Source organism: Chiloscyllium plagiosum, unplaced genomic scaffold (assembly GCF_037043375.1).
Source record: "Chiloscyllium plagiosum isolate Xiang-an unplaced genomic scaffold, Cpla_swu_hap1 HiC_scaffold_19, whole genome shotgun sequence".
Classification (NCBI taxonomy): domain Eukaryota; kingdom Metazoa; phylum Chordata; class Chondrichthyes; order Orectolobiformes; family Hemiscylliidae; genus Chiloscyllium; species Chiloscyllium plagiosum.
The window spans coordinates 72653805-72670974 of record NW_028270157.1 but is presented as its reverse complement, the minus strand read 5'-3'; the positions used below and the strand labels follow the sequence as shown (position 1 = coordinate 72670974).

Here is a 17170-nt window from a genome sequence, read left to right as displayed (position 1 = left end):
CCTTACTGAAATCCATTTGATCATGTTTACCGTTCTGCCCTCATCAATCCTTTTTGTTACTTCAGAATTCACTGATGTTGGGAGCAGAGTACAATGTAGGTAAGACGTTTGCTGAGTACTGACAGTTTGCCCTTTAGTGAGGGGGAGGTCTGAGGGTGTGGTAAAAACCCAGCAGGGCTGAGTCCTGGTGTGGGGCTGGAGTTGGGAGTGAGGGTGGAGACAGTCTCAACAGTGGGGGTGGGAGGGGTCATGTGACCAATGATGATATCACCAGTCACATGACTGGAGGCATCCCAGAGATGGCGTGGTCGACTGTGTTTGCAGGGGTGGAAGTGATTTCATCAATGGTGGTAGAAGTAGCAATGTTGAGGGGGGGAGAGTGAGGTGTAACGTCAGCAATGTTTGCGGAAGAGGCGGGGTTGGACACAGTTTGTAGTTTGGAAGTGACATCATTGGTGACCACGGGGGTGGTGTGTGCTGTGATGGTGGCAGAAGTGACGGCATCAGCACTGGCGGGAGTGACATCATCAACCACGGCATTGGAGGCAGGTGGATTAATAGCGTCCAGAGGAGGTCGCGGATGGGGTCCGGAGTGGTAATGGAGCCCTGGGTTTGGAGCTAAGTGTAAGAGTTTGGTGTACTTCTCCTTTATGTCCGATAGGTTGGAGATAAAGCATTTGTTGAGTGTGTGGATCCTTCTCCGGATGAAGAAGAGCAGAGGTGCTTTGCGGGTCTGGAAGAATGAGGTGGGGCAGGGCTGACTATAGAGAGAGTTAGTGTCGGCACATGGCTGCAAGCGTGGAGCTGAGTATTTGGAAGGAGAACTGTTTGTGGAGGCTCTGGATTTGCTGTAAGTAGTGGTTGTCCTGGTTGGATCCAAATTGAATGTAGTCTGGAGGCCATGGGAGATAAGCCAGTTACGTAGGCAGGCACTGAGGAAGGAGACATAGCTGTAGTAGCGGGATTGTTTCAGGATGTGGTTGAACAGATCCAGGGTGGCAGAGATGACCAGGGTGGTGGAGAAGGTTGCAGGTGGAGAGAGATTCACTGAGATCCTTGCAGAGGGAGGAGGAGGAGGAGAATTTCTTCAAGGTGGGCATCCTTGGAAGTGGTTTTGCAGTATGGTTTGCAGCAACTAAGACACTGTTAGGACTGCAGATGCTAAAGAAATCAGGAGATCTCCAATCTCATAGTCCTCCAACCCCGCACTTCTCAGTTCTATCTCTTGTCAAAAATTCACAGACCCGACTGCCCTTGTCGATCGGTTGTCTCCGCCTGCTCCTGCCCCACTGAACTTATCTCCACTTATCTTGACTTCGTCCTGTCCTCATTGGTCCAGGAACACTCTACATACATTCGTGACACTACTCACACTCTCCTCCACCTCTGTGACTTCCAATTTCCTGGCCTCCAAAACCTCATCTTCACCATTGATATTCAATCTCTCTATACCGGCACCCATCACAAGGAAAGCCTAAAAACTCTGTTTCTTCCTTTCCCACCAACCCATCCAGTCCCCCTCCACCAATACCCTCATTGGATAGGCAGAACTGGTCCTTAACCTCAACAACTTCTCCTTTCAATCCTCACTTCATACAGACTAGAGGGATGGCTATTGGTACCCCTATGGGTCCCAGCTATGCCTGCTTCTTCGTAGGATGTGTAGAATAGTCCCTGTTCCACAGATACACCAGCACCATCCTCCACCTTTTCCTCTGCAACATCTATGGCTGTATCGGTGCTGCCTCGTGCTCCCATGAGGAACTTGAACAGTTCATTCACCACATTAACACCTTCCACCCCAACCTCAAATTCACCTGGTCCATCTTTGACACCTCCCTCCCCTTCCTGGACCTCTGTGTCTCTATCTCCGGATACCAACTACACACTGGCATCTTCTACAAACCCACCGACTCCACAGCTATCTTGACTATACCACCTCCCACTGCCCCTCCTGTAAAAACGTGATCCCCTACTCTCAGTACCTCTGCCTCTGCCATACCTGCTGTCAGGATGAGCAATTCTACTCCAATTCATCCAAGATGTCCACTTACTTCAGGGATTGTAATTTTCCCTCCCCAGTGGTCAACGATGCTCTCAATCGCGCCTCCTTCATTTCCCACACTTCTGCTCTCGAACCCCCCCATCCCAACCCCAATGAAGATAGAATCCTCACATTCCATCTCATCACTCTCCAAATCCAGCACGTCGTGTTCTGCCACTTTCGCCACCTACAGTCAGACCCCACCATCAAAAATATATTTCTCTCCCCACCCTGTCTAAGTTCAGTAGGGACCATTCCCTTGTTAGATCCACACTCCCCACCATCCCCCTCTTCACTCCTGGTACCTTCTCCTGCCGCTGTAAGAGGCGCAAAACCTGCACCCCACCCCCACTCCCCTCACCTGTCCAAAGCCCTAAGGAATCATTTCAAATCAGGCAGAGATTTACTTGTACATTCTCCAACCTCATCTGTTGTATCTCTCACTGGGGTCTCCTCTATATCAGAGAGACCGAGGGCAAATTTGCGGAATTCTTCTGGATATCTGGTCTGTAAGCACAAACCAACCCCACCTTCCTGTGGTCATCCACGAATACTCTCTCCGCCCCCTCGCTCCCCTGAGGACGGGACTTATCCATTCTGGACCTCCCCCACTGCCTACACAAGGCCACCCGCAAACTGGAGGAGGAACATCTCATCTTCTGCCTCGGGAGCCTACGACCACACAGCATGAACATTGAATTCATCAGTTTCCAATCTCCGCTGTACCCCAAGCCAGATCCAGTCCTCCAACTCCGATTCGCCCTCTTGACCTGACCTATCTGTTCATCTTCCTTTCCACCTATCCATTCCACTCTTCGTACTAACCTATCACTATCATCTCCTACCTTAGCCCACCAATGGCCTACTTTTCCCTTATCCCCATCCCTCTTCTCCCATTTATCTTTCAACCCCTTTCCCCCTCCCCAGTCCTGGAGAAGGGTCCTGACCGAAACGTTGACTCTCTCATTCCTCGGATGCTGCCTGGCCTGCTGTGCCTTTTCCAGCAACGCATTTTATTAACTCAGTACTTCCACAAATAACACCGTCATCAATGATGGAATAACCTAGGATATCAGTGTAAAAGGTAAGGCTGAAACATTCATAACACTCTTCAAACCGAAGTGTCAATTGGATGTTCTATCGTGGCCTCTTCCAGTGGGCCCCAGCATCATAGATACCAGTCTTCAGCCAATTCGATTCACTCCGTGTGATATCTAGATTAAGTTGAAGGCACTGAATAGTGCAAAGGCTATGGATCCTGACAATGTTGTAGCAATGGTACTGAAGGCTTGTGCTCCAAAACATACCGATCCCTTGCTAACCAGCACAAGGTTTCCTTACCCATGTTTAACCTGAAACAATGAGACTTCAGAGGGCCTGGAGTCAATGTTCAGGACTCCCAGGGGAACTACCTCCCAACTGTATAGCTCTTCTAGCACAGTTACAACACTGGCATCTACCCTACAGTGTGGAAAAACTGCCCAGGTATGTCCTATGCAGGTCATTTTAGTATAGTGTGCGTTTCATCAATGCAAATTGGCTATAACGCGATTGACAAATTGTGGGTGCTATTTGGCTAACACAGACTTTCTCCTGAATGACCGTAGCGATTTTCTATTTACATATATCTTTTACAGCGCAATTTTTTCTGACTGTTTTCCATAGTGTGATTTTCTATAGCACAGGGTTTCAGAAGAAAGCAATGGTTGCATTATAGCAGAATGATCTGTATGCAAAAAGCAGGACAAATCCAACCCAGCCAGTTACCACCCCATCAATCTACTCTCGCTCAACAGTGATAAAAGGTGTCACCTGCAGTGCTATCAAGCAGCACCTGCTCAGTGACACACAATTTGGGTTCATCCAGGGCTATGCATCTCCTAACTAGGTTCAAACATGGGCAAAGGAATGGAGTTCAGAGTTGAGACAGGAATGACAGTCCTTGACATCAAGGCTGAATTTGACAGTGTGGGGATTCAAGGAGCCCTAGCAAAACTAGCTTTGATGTCTACTCCAGGGAGTAGACATGCTGCTGGTTGGAGTCATACCTGGCACACAGGAAGATGGTTGTGGTTGTGTGGAGATCTGTCATCTCAGCTGCAGGACATCACTGCTGGAGTTCCTCCGGATAGTGAGCTAGGCCCAAACTTTGTTAGCTGCTTCATCAATGACCTTCCCTCCACTGTATAAGTCAGAAGTGGGGATGTTTGCTGATGATGTTGCAACGTTCAGCACCATTTGTGACTTCTTAAATATTGAAGCAGACCATTTTCAAAAGCGTCAAAATTTGGACAATATCCAGGCGCGGGCTGAGATGTGGCAAGTGACATTCACACCAAGCAAATGCCAGGCAGGAACCATCTTCAATAAAAGACAATCTAACCACTGCCCCTTGACATTCAGTGGTGTTACCATCATGGAATTTCCCCGCTGTCAATATTAGTGGGGTTACCATTGACCAGTAACTGAACTAGACTCAACACATAAACACAGCAGTGACAAGAGCAGATCAGAGGCTAGGAATACTGCAATGAGTGACTCACTTCCTAACCCTCCAAAGCCTGTTCACCGTCTAGGAGAAAATGAGGCCTGCAGATCTGCTGTCCACCATCTGCAAGGCACCAGTCAGGAGTGTCATAGAATACTCCCCACTTGTCTGGATGGGTGCAGCTCCAACAACATTCAATCTTGACACCATCCAGGACAAAGCAGCTCACTTGATTGGCACCACATCCACTCCCTCCACTACTGAAACTCAGTGAGGTACACTGCAGAAATTCACCAAAGTTCCTCAGACAATACCTTCTAAACCCACAACCACTTTCATCTGGAAAAACAAGGCAGCAGGGGCATGGGGGCAACTCTATCTGCAAGTTCCTGTGCAAGCCTCTCACCATCCTGACTTTTAAATACATTGCAATTCCTTCACTGTTGCTGGGTCAGAATCCTAGACTTCCCTTCCTCATGGCATTGTCGGTCAACGTGCAGTAGGTGTAATGCAGCAGTTCAAGAAGGCAGTTCACCCCCTTCTCAAAAGCTATAAATGATGGCCAGTTAGCAATGTTGACATCCCATAAATGAATAAAAGAATATTACCATTGGTAATGCCTCTGTCTCAGAGTCAAATTGCCAACCATTCTGCACTCTGCTTTAATGCATTATAAATGATGCTTTACCTCTTGAATTGATATTTGTGCAAATTGTTCTGATAATGAAAAGTCTCACCAAAATGTGCATTTTGACATTAGTTCCACAGTGTTTCTTATTCTGGTGTTAACTGGCTCTCCTACTTCCTTTTCATCATTTATTTTCTTCACTAATATTACTTCCTGGCTAATCCTTCTACTAAATTGACAAACCACGTGGCAAGGGCCTGGTTCTGTTCAGGTGCAGTCCATTCATCCTGTGTAGGTATAACACCCCAGAAGGACCCTTGTGACCCAGTGGTAGTGTCCCCACGCATGAACTCATTGACTTGGGTTCAAGTCTCACCTACTACAGAAGTTTGAAATAACATCTCTGAACAGGTTGATTAGAAAAATAGGTGAAATTTTAAAAAAAAATGTATGATTCGTCTTTGTGGTGCAGTGATAGAATCCCTGCCTGTGGGCAATGGAGGTATGGTTTCAAATCCAACTTGCTCCAGATGGTGTAATGACATCTCTGAAAGAAGTGGAGGAGGCTGGTACAATTGCAACATTTAAGAGGCATTTGGATGGGTATATGAATAGGAAAGGTTTGGAGGGATATAGGCCTGGGTGCTGGCAGGTGGGACTAGATTGGGTTGGGATATCTGGCCGGTATGGACGGGTTGGACCGAAGGGTCTGTTTCCATGCAGTACATCTCTTACTCTACGAAAAAATCTACATCTTCCCAAAACTTGTCCAGATATTGATGTATTTAATTGTGTTTTTGTGAAAATGTGTAATTATGTTTTGAAAACTAGCCCATTCTTGCCAGACTGAGGACTGCATAAAACAGTGGCAGCAAATAATTATAACCCCTACCATAGATTTACTCAGTTCACCTTTCTTAACAAAATTTACAGATGGCCAAATTATGATTATTCCCTTAACACTTTTGTTAAAATTCAGACTATATACTCGAGTCGTGTTCATTTATTCTGAACCCTGTAGTGAATATAACAGCAAGGTTGATTGTTTTTAACTCGTATGTTATTATAATTTTGGATATTTTCAAAACTGGGGAAGTTTTCACTGATCATTTGGTCATTTCCTGTTACTCGGTGAAACTTAATTTTTAACTCTTAATAAAATTGCAGATATCACTATTCATGAACTGTCTGTACTGATAAGTTGTGTGCCAGATATGTTTTTACATATTTCTTTTGACATTCTTCAGATTGCAGGCTTCCGTGCAATGGAGCAAAAGGAATGTGAAGCTATGCATTCTTTGAGAGCAGCAAACCTGGCTAAAATGGCAATGGTGGATCGCATTGAAGAAATCAAGTTCTGCGTGTGTCGCAAAATAGCCAGTGGTTTTATGTTACAGTGTGAACTTTGTAAAGACTGGTTTCACAGCACTTGTGTTCCTCTACCCAAAACTGGTACACAAAAAAAAGGACTGGCCTGGCAAACTAAGGAGGTGAAATTCTTGTGCCCATTGTGCATGCGCTCTCGAAGGCCACGTCTTGAGACCATTCTTTCACTGCTCGTTTCCCTTCAGAAGCTTCCAGTTCGTTTACCAGAAGGAGATGCCTTGCAGTGTCTGACAGAGAGAGCAATGAGCTGGCAGGATCGGGCCAGGCAAGCCCTGGCCACAGATGAGCTCTCTTCTGCACTTGCAAAGCTGTCTGTACTAAGCCAGCGCATGGTGGAACAGGCAGCAAGGGAGAAAACAGAGAAAATAATAAGTGCTGAGCTGCAGAAGGCAGCAGCCAATCCAGACTTGCAGGTAATAAAAAAAAAAATACAAGCGCCAGGGTATTGAAATGACCAAAAGACTATAAGATACAGGAGCCGAAGTAAGCCAATTGGCCTATTGAGTCTACTCCAAATTCAGTGAGATCATGGCTGATCTGATGACTCTCAACTCCATTTTTCTTGCCTTTTCTCAACCCTTAATTCTCTCAATGATTTAAACTGTGTTTATCAAACCTCGAATGTACTGAAAGACTCAGCCTTGGCAGCCCTCTGCATTAAAGAATTATACAGATTAGCACAGAAAAAGAATTCTTACTCAACTCTGTTTTAAATAGGTGACCCATTTGTCTGATATTAGCTTCCTTGTACTAGACTCTCCCACAAAAGGAAACCATCCTTCTGCACCTAAGTACTCTGAGAACATGGTCTTCTCTCATTCTTCTAAACTCCACAGAGTACAAGCCCAACTTATTCAGTTTCTCCTCTTAACAAAATGTTTCCTTCCTGGGGATTGGCCAATGTTGTAATTGTACCACTTCCTCAGGTAACTTGTTCCATATACCCGCCATTCTCTGCATGAAAAAGTTACCCTTCAGTTCCTTTTTAAATCTTTCCTGTCTCACCTGAAACCTGTACCCTCTAATTTTGGACTCCCTCACCCTAGGAAAAAGACTTCAGCTTTTCACAGTATCCATGCCCCTCATGATTTTATAAACCTCTATAAGGGCACGCCTCAGCTTCTGATGTTCCGGGGGGAAAGAAACTCTGCAAATTCCACCCCTCTCTATAGCTCACACTCTCCAGTCTGGGCAACAACTCTCCAGTCCGGGCAACATTCTTGTAAATCTTTTCTGCACCCTTTCAAGTTTAACAACGTCCTTTTTACAGTAGATAGACCAAAATTATATGCAGTATTCTAAAATTGGCCTCACCAATGACAACATGACATCCCAACTCCTTTACTCAATGGGCTGACCAATGTGGACAAGCATACTAAATGCCACCTTCACCACCCTGTCTACCTGTGACACCACTTTTAAGGAGCTATGCACCTGCACCTCTAGTTCTCCTGTTCAACAACACTCCCCAGGGCCCTAGCATTAACTGTATAAGATCTGCTCCAGTTTGCCTTGCCAAAATGCAGTACCTCTCATTCGGTTAAATTAAACTCCATCTGCCACTCCATGGCCCGTTGGCCAATCTGATCAAGCTGCCATTGTACTCTGAGATAACCACTTTTGCTGTCCCTTACACCATCTATTTTGTTGTCATCTGCAAGTATACTAACCATGCCTCCAACATTCACATTTATATACAGAATGAAAAACAGATGGATCCAGCCGTGATCCGTGAGGCATACTGCTGGTCTCAGGCTACCAGTCTGTAAAGCAACCCTCTACCACCACCGTCTTTCTCCTTCCTTCAAACCAATTTTGTGTCCAGTTGGCTAGCTCCCCCGGATCCCATGTGATCTAACCTTACTAACTAGTCTACCAAGTGGAATTTTGTTGAATGGTTTGCTGTAGTACACAAAGACAATGTTTACTGCTTTGTCTTCATCAATCTTCTTTGTCACCTCTTCAAATAAAACCTCAAATCAAGTTATTGAGGCATGATTTCCCACCCACAAAGCTATATTGACTGTCTCTAATCAATATTTAATGCATGTAAATCCCTTCCTTCAAAGTCCCCTCCAACAACCTGGCCACTACTGACAAAAGGCTCACCAGCTTATCATCCCCTGGCTTTCCTTACAGCCATTTCTTAAATAATGGCACCACATTAGCCAACTTCCAGTCTTCCAGCACCTCACCCGCGGCTATCGATACAAATATCCCAGCAAAAAAATAAGAAAATTACGGGATATCAAACAATTACCAGTTTGCACCAACATGCTAAAGCGTAAGAGCAGAAAAAAACCATTGAGTCTGCTCCACCCTTCATAGTGTCACAGAGAGGTATAGCAGAGAAACAGACCCTTTGGTCCAACTCCCCCATGCCGACTAGATGTCCTTAATTAATCTAGTCCCATTTGCCAGCACTTGAACCGTATCCCTCTAACCCTTCGTATTCATATACCCATCCAGATATCTTTTAAATGTTGTAATTGTACCAGCCTCTGCCGCTTCCTCTGGAAGCTCATTCCATACACACACCGCCCTCTGCGTGCAAAAGTTGCCCCTTAAATCCTTTTTAAATCTTTCCCCTTTCACCCTAAACCTATGTCACCCAAAGACCTTGTCTACTCACCTTATCCATGCCTTTTATAAACCACTGTAAGGTCACCCCTCAGCCTCCAACTCTCTAGGCAAAACAGCTCCAGCTTATTCAGCCCCTCTTTATAGCTCAAACAATCCAGCGCTGGCAAAATCCATTCAATAAAATCATGGCAATCTGATAATCCTCAATGCCTTTGCTGCCTTTTCCTTTGTTATATTATTTCCCAACCTCATTCTCTAAGGGCCTTATGTTCACTTTGGCCTCTGTCTTCGTTTTTAATCTCACTGTCAGTCCATTTTTGCATTACTTGAAAATTTGCCCTCAGTTTATTTCCTCAGCCTTTGTAATTATTTTTTGGGACGTGTAAAACATTCCAAATCCTCTGGTTTACCATTAATCTTTGCCACATTGTATGCCTTTTATTTCAGTTTGACACTATCCTTAACTTCCTTAGTCATAGTGGGTTTATTCCCTTCCTATGAGTCCTCCTTCATCGTTATCATCCTTCATCGCTGCAATGTTTTAATTTTTGTGAGTCATGAACTATTTTTTTAAATATTTGTCTTTGTTCCATGATCTCCACTAAGGTTAATGTCCAGAAATGTGGGCAAAATAAATGGGTTATTTTCTAAGGGGAAGGTGGCGAAGAGTCAGGTACTTAAAATACTTACAAAAATTATATGAAATCGTTTGCACTTTCTCATGCACCTTCTGTCTCATGTTTCCTCGTTTCCTTTTCCACTTTGAACTCTTAATATTCATCCTGATTCTCCCTTATTTATCTGTCAGGAGCAACAGTTCTCTTGCAAAGTTGTACCTTTACAGAGCTTCCTACCAAATATCCATACTGTCGCCAAGAAAACCTATTTCTGTCCCTTTGGTAACGATTGACTTGACTTCTTCGCTAATTTGTGTGCTGCTGAAACTTTCATTTTTTGCAAGCGTTATCGCAAGATTTCGTTATTTCAATAAACTACTAGCCTGCTTCCATAGTTTTATGCTGTGGGGAATCATTCAAAACTCTATCCCAATCTTAACTCATAAAATCCCATTCACTTATCTCTCCTGTGCAACTTGACCTAGATGCAAACATACCAATGAGGAACCAAAATATGCCATTTGTTCCTTTTATCGCAACTGGGCTACTCAATGAGATCATGGCTGATCTGTTCTGAATTCCACATTCTGTTGTAAACCTCAGATTCCTATTAGGAATCTATCACTGTCTCTCAAAATATTTATTGACCCTGACTGCTGAGCCAAAGAGTGCTAAAGTGGCATAACCACTTGAGGGGTTTAAAAAAAACACCTCATTTCAGTCCTTCAAGGTGAACCTCTAATTCGTTAAGCAAATCTTCTGATTTTGGAATGGCTCACAAGAAAGGAAAGTCTTGATTTTTAAAATTCTCGTTCTTAGTTTTATTTTCTATTGCCTGTTCCTTTCTGATTCTCTGTAATCTTCTCCGGCCATACAGCCTACCCCTACTCCAAACCACACAGGATATTTATGTATTACCAATTCTGGTTTACTATTTCCACCATTGATGACTCTGCTTTTGCCTGCCGAAGCAGGGGGAGTTCAGGAATTTCCCCTCTAAATCATTCTCCTCTCAACAGATTTTTCCCCTTTTAAGGTCTGCTTAAAGCCTCCCTTTTAGTTGAAGCTTTAGGCTGTCTTCCCTTATAGCTCCTTATTTGGCATATTGTCACATTTTGTTTAGCATTGATATCTAAACCAGATGATATTATAAGGAATTATCTGACAGAGGATTTGGTCTTATTCTCTTCCCAGGAACATTTACAGAGTGTCCAACAATCTGCCTTCAGCAGGAGCATGGGGAGTTTGGCAAACTCACCAAGAAAATCTATTGAATTGGATGAGGAGGAAACCGACTCAGATGATGATATCAGGGATGCGTATCGCTACGAGAGAAAAGTAAGTCTGTTTTGGGGGTGGAATTGCTGAAGGCCTGTGTGTAGATTATGTCTGTTGCTGCCTCTGAGGAATACTGAGCTGACTGAGTTCAGGTGAATCCTGCATTTCAACCAGAAAAATTGGAGGCAATCATCGCTAATTGTGGAATCTGAGTAGTATCAGCAAAAGGGGCTTTGATGCTGTTTGGAAGATTTGGGCTTTTGTCCTCCTATCCTTTACTCACTTGTTAGACTGATGTAATGTCTATTGAAATAAATAGCTCTTTTCCACCATTATAATTTCGATAACTATATCCTGGTACATCTCAGAACAGCGTGAGGCCATTCTACCAACCGAGATTATGCCAGCTTTCTCTTAGAGCGAGTCCAGTCAATCTCATCCCCTTTCTGTCCCCAGAGCTCTGCAAGTTTATTTTGCCTCTAGTGTCCAACCAACTTAGTACTGAAAGTGTTGAATGTCTCCGCTTCTACCCCCACAGGTGATAAATTCATTGTTGTTATCATTTGCTGTATTTTTTAAAAACAAATCCACTATCTTTAAAATTATTAGAACACTTTCCTGTTTAAACTCCCTGAAAATAAATTAAAATTATTTGGTGAAACAGAGAATGATAAAGGAGATTTAGAAACAGGTTAGACACATTCTTATGAGGAGAATTGTGTTCTGAGGAAGGGTCACTCGACCCAAAATGTTAACTCTGATTTCTCTCCACATATGCTGCCAGACCCACTGAGCTTTCCAGCAAGTTGTTTTTGTTTCTTACGAGGAGATTCGCAGGGTACTCGTAGTTCAAGTTCCCAGCAAAATTAAGCATACAATGATTTTAAATGAAACAAAAATGGGAGACTAATTTATACATCAGATCCCAGCATAACCAAAAATAATTAAATTCCACAGGTGAGGTAAGTGTGTGGCAACAAGGAGCCCTACAAAAACTAGAGTCAGTGGTGATGGAATAAAGGTTTAATTTTGTGGGAAGGTGATGGCTCAGTGGTATTATCACTAGACTATTAATCCAGACACTCTGATAATGTCCCTGGTTGACTCCCATTATGGCAAATGGTGGCACTTGAATTCAATAAAGAAATTCTGTCATTAAAAGTCTATTGATGCCCATGAAACTATTGCTGGTTGTCAGGAAAAACCCATCTGGTTCATTCACGTCCTTTTGGAAACTGCTGCCCTTGGTCTAGGCAATTATGATTGGGCTGTAAATGATTGTCTTCACCAGTATGCCCAAAACTTGTGAATTAAGAAAATGTTTTTTAAAGTTCTTAATCGTAAGCCATTATTGCTGCCTGTCTGGTGGTTACAATCCTTTGGCCCTCTACAAAGTTCCCTGTAAGCTGCAAGGCTGCCTGCGTATGTACCCGCTCCAAATTTCCATGCACAGCAATTGGCATTGGCATTGACTTTTGGTTACAGAAATCGCTACCACTCACAAACCTCGAAAGCCAGCACAGCCAAAAAGAGAACTAGAGGGTACGCTGGTCCTCAACATGCCTTCTTACTAAAGGAAGTGAGTTTTTTAACTCCTCTGGGAAAATAACCTCCAAGAATTTCACCTGCTTAATGCTCACTTCCAAATGTCAAAATTAATTTGCTTTTCAAATTAAGTATAGGTTTGCTCTGGCTGTTTCCTTAAATTCCAGAACCTTTGCCAATATTCCTCAGGCACTAATTCCAAGTGAATATGATTTCTCTGCAGCATTATAATTCTGACAGTGAGGCATAAATTTCCTGTGCTTTACCTGTTAACAGCCTGTAGAAGCAATATCCTCTTTTGCCTAATTCATATTTCTAGCCATTTTGTTAAATGACATGAGGAATGCCTCCACGTCTTTTTTTCTTGAACTTTGGTAGGACTTGTGTAAATTTAAGCATTTCCTTAGTAGACTTCAAATTTTGAGTCTAGTTCTTCCCAATGCATCAGCCTGTGTTATTTCCTATTTAACCTGTATCATTTTAAGCTTCTGTTTGCTGTCTTAGGGTATCTTTTCCACTCTTTTCTTTTCCATTGCCAGTTGCCTTTCCTTGTCTTTTTCTGCCATCTCTAGTTTTCTTTACCCATGTTAAAGCTGCATTTTAGTCTACATTCAAAAAGATGAAATTTGTTTAGAGAATGCGACCCAGCAGAAACCAAGGATTGATGAGGGCAGAACGGTGGATGTGATCTATATGGACTTCAGTAAGGTGTTCGACAATGTTCCCCATGGGAGACTGGTTAGCCAGCTTAGATGTCATGGAATACAGGGAGAACTAGCCATTTGGATACAGAACTGGCTTAAAGGTAGAAGACGGAGGGTAGTGGTGGAGGGTTTTTCAGACTGGAGGCCTGTGACCAATGGAATGTCAGAAGGATCTGTGCCGAATCCATTATTTTTCGTCATTTATATAAATGATTTTGATGTGAGCATAAGTTTGCAGATGACACCAAAATTGAAGGTGTAGTGGACAGCGAAGAAGGTTACCTTAGCTTACAACAGGATCTTGATCAGATGGGCCAGTGGGCTGAGGAGTGGCAGACGGAGTTTAATTCAGATAAATGCGAGATGCTGCATTTTGGGAAAGCAAATCTTAACAGGACTTATACACCGAATGATAAGGTCCAAGGGAGTGTTGCAAAACAGAGACCTTGGAGTGCAGGTTCATAGCTCCTTGAAAGTAGAGTCGTATGTAGATAGGATAGTAAAGAAGGCATTTGGTATGCTTTCCTTTATTAGTCAGAGTATTGAGTATCAGAGTCGGGAGGTCAGGTTGCTGCTGTACTGGCCGTTGGTTAGGCCACCTTTGGAATAGTGCATGCAGTTCTGGTCTCCTTCCTATCGAAAGGATGTTCTGAAACCTGAAAGGGTTCAGAAAAGATTTACAAGGATGTTGCCAGGGTTGGTGGATTTGAGGTTTCAGGAGAGGCTGAATAGGCTGGGGCTGTTTTTCCTGCAGTGTCAGAGGCTGAGGGGTAACCTTTATAGAGGTTTACAAAATCATGAGGGACATGGATAGGATAAATAGACAGTCTTTTCCCTGGGATGGGGGAGTCCAGATCTAGAGGGCATAGGTTTACGGTGAGGGGGGAAAGGTATAAAAGAGACCTAAGGGACATCTTTTCACGGTGCGTGTATGGAATGATCTGCCAAAGGAAATGGTGGAGGCTCGTACAATTGCAACATTTAAAAGGCATCTGGATGGTTATATGAATAGGAAGGGTTTAGTGGGATGTGGGCCAAGTGCTGGCAAATGGGACTGGATTAGTTTGGGATATCTAGTCAGCATGGACGAGTTGGACTGAACGGTTTGTTTCGGAGCTGTACATCTCTATGACTCTGTGAATGTGTATCACTTGCAGCATGTGTAAATCAGCATGATGTTAGTGAAGTTGTTGGCACACATATAAGATTTTTCAGTAAATACAGCAATCATTAAAGTTGGGTCACAGTTTTACAAGAAAAACAAACTAAGCAATAGGCTTTATTTTAACAGACAGAATTAAAAAGTAGAGAATTAAGTTTAGACTGAAATTATTTAGTTCACACCTAGTGTACTGTGTGTAGTTCTGGACACCATATTATAAATGGGATATTGAGGCAGTATGGAGGGTGTCAAAATTTACAAGGATGACAAGAAACTTTGTTTCCCCAGTGAGGGAGTGGAAGTCCCACATGGAAGTGAATAGGAGGAAGCTGGAGAGGCCTATAGGTGAGAAGGAAATTGAGGATCGTAATGATGGATTTTAATGAGGGGAGTTGGGAGTTGGCACAAGTAGGGCAGAAACATTGACATGGATTGTTTTGGCTGAATGGTCTGTTTGTGTCATATTTCCAGTGTAATCCTATGAAATCCATGTTTTCGGAAAACTCCTTAATCTTTCAAAATTATTCATTGTCAATACACCCTCCACTGTTCTTCCCCCTTATGCTCAATTTATTCTTACTTTGTTTTTAAGGATCAAAACAGACAATTCATGATCTTTGTTTAAATCCAATATTGAGGTCTTATCATATGATATGGTGTCCAATACATTTTGCCCAAATAGGCTGTGAGTTAGTCTTGTGTGTAAAAAAAAAAGTTTAATGTATATTTGTGTAGAGTATTGATCTCAAACTATTACAGTTTTCTTTGTTTCCCAGGATGGTGCAAGCAGTGTCTCATCAGGTAGCTTGGAACCAAATCTCTTCTGCGATGAAGAAATTCCAATCAAAGCAGAGGAGGTGGTGTCACATGTATGGCCAGCAACACCGTCTTTCTGTGCTGAACATGCTTACTCTTCAGCATCAAAATCTTTCTCACAAGGTCAGTCTGGTTTCTAACATAATGTTGTTTGTGTATCTGCTGGTCTGGCAGCATCCTCTTAGAATCACAGACTTCTATGATGCATATGGTGGCCATTCAACCCATTGTGTCTGTACCGGCTCCCCAAAGAGCTATCCAGCTAGTCCCATTCTCCAGCCTTATCTTCGTAACCCTCTAAATTCATCACTTTCAAATACATATCCAACTCTCTTTGAAATCTCATGGAATCTGCATCCAGCACTCTCCCAGGCAGCACATTCTTAGGGCACGGTGTAATATTTGTTTCTTATTTTTCTACTGTTATGCTAAAAAGACTGTAGTGCTTATTTATTTATTTATCTATTTCTGTAACTCAAACTTTGTACCTCGGTACTTTATATCTATGATGGTGCCATGTGCGGCGACATTGTATACTTTTCACTGTCCTCTTATACCCTGTACTTGAGTACAGGCAACATTAAAATCTAAATCTAAAATTGTTTACCTGTTGGTCTGACAGTATCTTCTAATACAACTATTTAATGTGTACATGTTGGTCTGGCAGTACCGAGGTGCAGAAATCATATTCCTTTTGTCGTTCTGCGAAATATGACTGATATGCAACATAACTTCATACACCCACCACCATATTCTTGAATATTTCTTGATGGCAAGCACCTTATTGTTCCCTGATTTAAAATTTTACAATTGGTTGAGCATCAGTAGCTATTTACAAAAAAGTTCTGAACTTATACTGCGCTTAGAACACAGAAATATTCCCTAATTTTGCTCCTGAATTGTCTGCCTTAAAGACTATGCCTTAGCTATCCAGGTTTTCTCTATCCTCTCTTGGTCATTCTGTCTTTCCCATAAATCTCCAATCAAATCACCCATCACCCCTTAACCAGCACTAATGTGTGAAAACCTATCTTGTAACTCTGATAAACTGAAGCTCTGCTCCCAAGGCCAAGGTATCTTTCCTGAAATGTGGTGCCCAGATAATCCACAATAAATCAGCACCTCGTTATATATGAAATGTTGAGTACACTTCTACCACCATCCAGGCAGCATGTTCAAAATAATATAAACTAGCGTAAAATGAAATACTGTTCCCCTTTCCTCCCTCCTTTCCACCCTGCCACTTGCTACTTCATGTTAATTTAAGTAGTCTTTGATAGTTGTTCCTTCTGCCAGTAAAATGGTTTCTCTTAATCTATTTCAAGTCCCTCATGATTTTGAACACCTTTATCACATCTCCCTTGAATCTCTGTCTCTCCAAGGGGAACAATCTCAGTTTCTCAAGTTCCTTAATTTCCTCATCTATAGTACCATTTTAATGTAACTCCCGAGATCTTGATTTCCATTCTTGTTGCCCAAAGGTTGGATGTAATCCTTCAGTGGAGCTGCAATCAGTGATTTGAGGTTTATGATAATTTATTTTCTTTTGTATTTTATACATCTATTCATAAACTTAAGATCGTTTTTAAACAGCTTTCTCAACCTGTCCTTCCATTTTCCAATATTTTTGTAGATGTGCTTCTATTTCTGCAGCTCCTTGGTTTATTTAGTTTATTATCGCTGTCTTCATTTTTCCTTTTAAAATTAATCAATTCACATGTTTCTACATTAAATTCTATCTGCCATGTATCTGCTAATTTCATCAGTCCATGCCTTCATAAATCTGCTGTCTTTCTTACACTTCATTATATTTAAGTATCATTGGCAAAGTTTGAAATTATGCTATGGATCCCAAAGTCTAAGTTATTTATGTACATTAGAAAGAGCAGTTGTCACAGACCAGATAACTAGCGTGCACC

General features: G+C 42.6%; 1 protein-coding gene across 1 annotated transcript in view; it reads left to right on the top strand.

Annotated features, from left to right (window-relative positions):
* Window positions 1–17170, top strand: part of kdm5a (lysine demethylase 5A) — a 209557-nt gene that overhangs the window by 178948 nt on the left and 13439 nt on the right. The window contains exons 23-25 of the mRNA XM_043708905.2: window positions 6408–6959; window positions 10941–11084; window positions 15212–15374. Coding sequence (XP_043564840.1) covers window positions 6408–6959; window positions 10941–11084; window positions 15212–15374 — 859 coding nt within the window. The remainder of the gene's footprint in view (window positions 1–6407; window positions 6960–10940; window positions 11085–15211; window positions 15375–17170) is intronic.